Genomic DNA, 4,094 nt, shown 5'->3' with positions numbered 1-4,094 from the left:
TTTCCTAGACTAAATGTCACATTTATCAATTTCTTGTATAAAAATATTTGTATTTTCATAATTTTCCTAGACTAAATGTCACATTTATTAATATTCAATTATTCTTGTTAAACATATTGACACGTCTCCTATTTATTATAGATAAAGTACCGCATCTAATAAATGCAATAGTGTTAATGCCATTTTTTTTACTAATAAATAAAATTATCAATATACTTAAAAATTTTCTTATATAAAATATTTGTATTTTCATAATTTTCCTAGACTAAATGTCACATTTATTAACATTCAATTATTCTTGTTAAACATATTGACACGTCTCATATTTATTATAGATAAAGTACAGCATATAATAAATGCAATAATGTTAATGCCATTTTTTTTACTAATAAATAAAATTATCAATATACTTATAAAATTTATTGTATAAAAATATTTGTATTTTCATAATTTTCCTAGACTAAATGTCACATTTATTAATATTCAATTATTCTTATCAAACATATTGACACAGTCGAGCTCTACTCACGACAATTGAGCTTTATGGTGAAATTATTATTAGTTTTTCTAAATCTCGACTGTTGACAGTTGAGCTCTACTCATGTCAGTCGAGCTCTATGCTGGAATATTTATCTATCTTTACAAAGCTCGACCATCCATGGTCGAGCTCTACTCAGTTGAGCTCTATGCTGGAATATTTATCTATCTTTACAAAGGTTGACCATCCATGGTCGAGCTCTACTCACGTCAGTTGAGCTCTATGTTGGAATATTTATCTATCTTTACAAAGTTCGACCATTGATGGTCGAGCTCTACTCATGTCAGGCGTTCTATACTGGAATATTTATCAATCTTTGCAAAGCTCGACCATCCATGGTCGAGCTCTACTCATGGAAGTCGAGGTTCATCTCAAGTAAACACAAGAAAATTTAAATTAATTCAAATTCAATGATATAAATTAACCATAGTAATTTAAAACAAGCATATGCATCAACAATTACAATTTAGAAGTTGTGGCTCGTAAGGGGCATGTTTTTTTGGAGTGACCAGGCTGCCCGCATAAACCACACCTTTTTATCCATTTTTTTCCCTCACCAACTGATGGGAATCTTTTCAATTTTGCTCTACCACGCTTGATTGGGACATTTGGAGGCAATACCTTCGGCAATACTTCAACTTCATTGATATCCCAATCTTCTTGTTGAGGGACTGGATAAATGGTATCAACATAAGCCAACGCCCAAGTTTCCAACTTATAATAATTAGAGCACAAATCATACACTTCTATTCCAGCTTGCTCATATGATGCTAATGCATGCACACATGGAAGTTGATCAAGGTCAAAGACACGACATGAGCATTGTCTTTGACCTAAATCAATTATGGCATCATTTTCTTTACCTATAACCTCATACTCAAATCGGTTAAGTTGTTTCACATTCATTTCCGATGCTTTCTTGAATCTTTTTCGAATAATATTCTCTGCCTTTGGAGTTAAAGGTGTACACTTTGTATTGATAGATGCCACAATATTGCGGCGATTGTTGAACCACTCAGAGACTTTTGCCTGCATAGCCTCCAACAACGCAATGATAGGGTACTCTCTAGGTTCCCTCAGTGCTGCATTAATAGATTCTGCACCATTCGTAGTCATAATATTGTACCGACAGCCTGTAAAGTGAGATCTCGCCCATTTATTAAGTGTGAGATTTGATTCTTCAAGATACTTCACTGCTACGGGATATCTATTCTTCAATTCATCATAGAGTTTGTTGAAATCGGAAACTTTATAGGCATTGGCAGTTTCTTCGAATAATTTTATGACACCTTTAACTCTGACATGTGCTTTAATATTCTGAGACAGATGCCACCTACAATGCCCATGTTGTGACTTCCTATAAATCTTTGACACCCCATTGATGATGCTTTGATTTCTATCTGAAATAAAGACTAAATCACTATCATCTGGTATAAGTTCTTGTAACTTTGTAAGGAACCATGACCATGAAGCATCATTCTCTGAATCAACCACAGCCCAAGCAATAGGATATTGATGAAAATTACCATCTTGTGCTGTTGCAATGAGCATTACACCTTTGTACTTGGTCTTCAACCAAGTCCCATCCACCGCAATAACCTTTCTCATGCAACGAAATCCTTTGATGCATGCTCCATATGCTAGGAAAACATATTTGAATTTAGAATCTTCATCCACCTCCAAATGCGTGATCGTACCTGGATTCATCTTTCGAACCATGTATAAGTAAGCTGGAAGATTTTGAAAACTTAATTCAAGTGAACCTCTAAGAAGGTTGTTTGCAAGTTTTTTCCCCTTCCAAGCTTTCCAATATGTTATTGGCATGTGATTGTTCTGCATAATCGTCATTATTGCTTTTGGCTTCGGTGTCTCTTTTTGACCATCGAAACTTGACCTCACGACATTAGCAACTACTGCAGCACTTGCTTGACGATGCTTTCTTTTTCGGCTAATAAGGGAACAAGTGTGAGTGTTACAATAAGTTCGTATTGAGAAACGCTCTGAGTTGGTAACTTTTGCTGCACGCACTGCCCAATTGCATGACTTGTCAATGCATTTTGTCACATATAATGACTTGGTAGATTTATTAATTTCCATCTCAAAGCAAGCCTTTATTGCAATATCGTTCAACTTAGTTTTTACCTCATCTTTGTTCTTGAATTCTTGACCAATTGCCAAACCCATCTGGGAAACTAAATGTGTCTTCACTAGGGACTTGATTTTGTTCATCATGGTGGTCCAACGAATCATAGTAGTTCAGTGGGTCAATGTGATTTGGAGTTGGAGATGATGATGTTGTCCTTTTGTTAAGAAGGTCCACAGGTTCACAACCTAGATTAACACCACTTTCTCCTGGTGCAGAAGCAGCATCACAAATATTATTTTCAAAGTAGAATTCACGGTCGAAGTAATCATCTACTAAACTTTGTTCATTTTCTTTCATGTTGCGTTCAACTTCCATGTCACATATATCTTCTTTCTTAATGAGCTCCACACGTAGTGCAACTCTACGATTGTTCTCTCCACAATCCAAAAGATAAGCTGCAAGACATTCATCCCCTCGTAAAATGAGTGGTGGCATATTTTCTCCCGCAATGATAGGTAAGTAACTTATTTTCAATTCGATATCATTTTGATTCACCCCAATCTTCTTATACAATTTCTCCAATAACACCTCAAAAGTAATATTGGAGTCATCAACAATGATAGATATAACTTCCTTATTCTTTGGTGACCATTTATACAACCCTTGCTCTTCCTTCCATTCCCCATCATATTGAGCATAGATTACCACTCGAGTCATTCCTGTAATGAGAATAGATTATTAACATTAGAAAATATATTTAATGTTAAAATTATAATTAATAAGTTTAAAATTAAAAATATGAATCTCAACCAAGTCTAGTTAGGCTCTACTAGTATCTCAACCCACTATAGTTGAGCACAAATTGAGCTCTACTAATATCTCAATCAGTTATAGTTGAGCTCTACTAGTATCTCAACCAACTATAGTTGAGCAACAGTTGAGCTCTACTACTAGAATTAGCATATAAATTGAATTTAATATTTTTTTTTACAAAGAATGTAATCTCTCTTTTTGACAAAAATGTTGATGAAACAATTTTATAGATTACAAATATAAATATCAACCAAGATCAGTTGAGCTCTACTAGTATCTCAACTAGCTACAGTAAAACAATAGTTGAGCTCTACCATTATCTCGAACATCTCTACCAAGTTGAGCTCGATTGTACCAAGGCAAGAACTAAGCAATATCATCTTTTTCACGGGTTTCACTTTGCAAAATCACTATTTTTAACTCAAAACCCACAAAATGGTAATGATATGAGTAGCATTATACTTTAATTGTTATTTTTACTACATATTTATGAAGAAACAAACTTGTAAGCAAACAAAATGCAAATATTTAGTTCTAACATTCAAATCAAGAAAGATTCGAAATTTAAAATACTAATCTTGATCAAATCCAGTTAACCTCAACTACTATCTAAACCAGCAATAATTGAGCAACAGTTGAGCTCTACTAGTATCTCAA

At 34.0% G+C, this 4,094-nt stretch overlaps 1 protein-coding gene across 1 annotated transcript; it reads right to left on the bottom strand.

Annotated features, from left to right (window-relative positions):
• Positions 1 to 997: 997 nt before the first annotated feature.
• Positions 998 to 2,635, bottom strand: LOC133824314 (uncharacterized). The gene has a single exon (XM_062257192.1). It carries the CDS (start codon positions 2,633 to 2,635, stop codon positions 998 to 1,000), a length of 1,638 nt encoding a protein of 545 aa, XP_062113176.1.
• Positions 2,636 to 4,094: the final 1,459 nt, after the last annotated feature.

Source organism: Humulus lupulus, chromosome 3, assembly GCF_963169125.1.
Source record: "Humulus lupulus chromosome 3, drHumLupu1.1, whole genome shotgun sequence".
Taxonomy (NCBI): domain Eukaryota; kingdom Viridiplantae; phylum Streptophyta; class Magnoliopsida; order Rosales; family Cannabaceae; genus Humulus; species Humulus lupulus.
The sequence above is the reverse complement of the archived record's forward strand: the minus strand, read 5'-3'. Positions and strand labels throughout refer to the sequence as shown.

Excerpts from the sequence above, each read along its gene's own strand:
- LOC133824314 (XM_062257192.1), bottom strand. The coding sequence starts at position 2,635 with ATGGAAATTAATAAATCTACCAAGTCATTATATGTGACAAAATGCATT.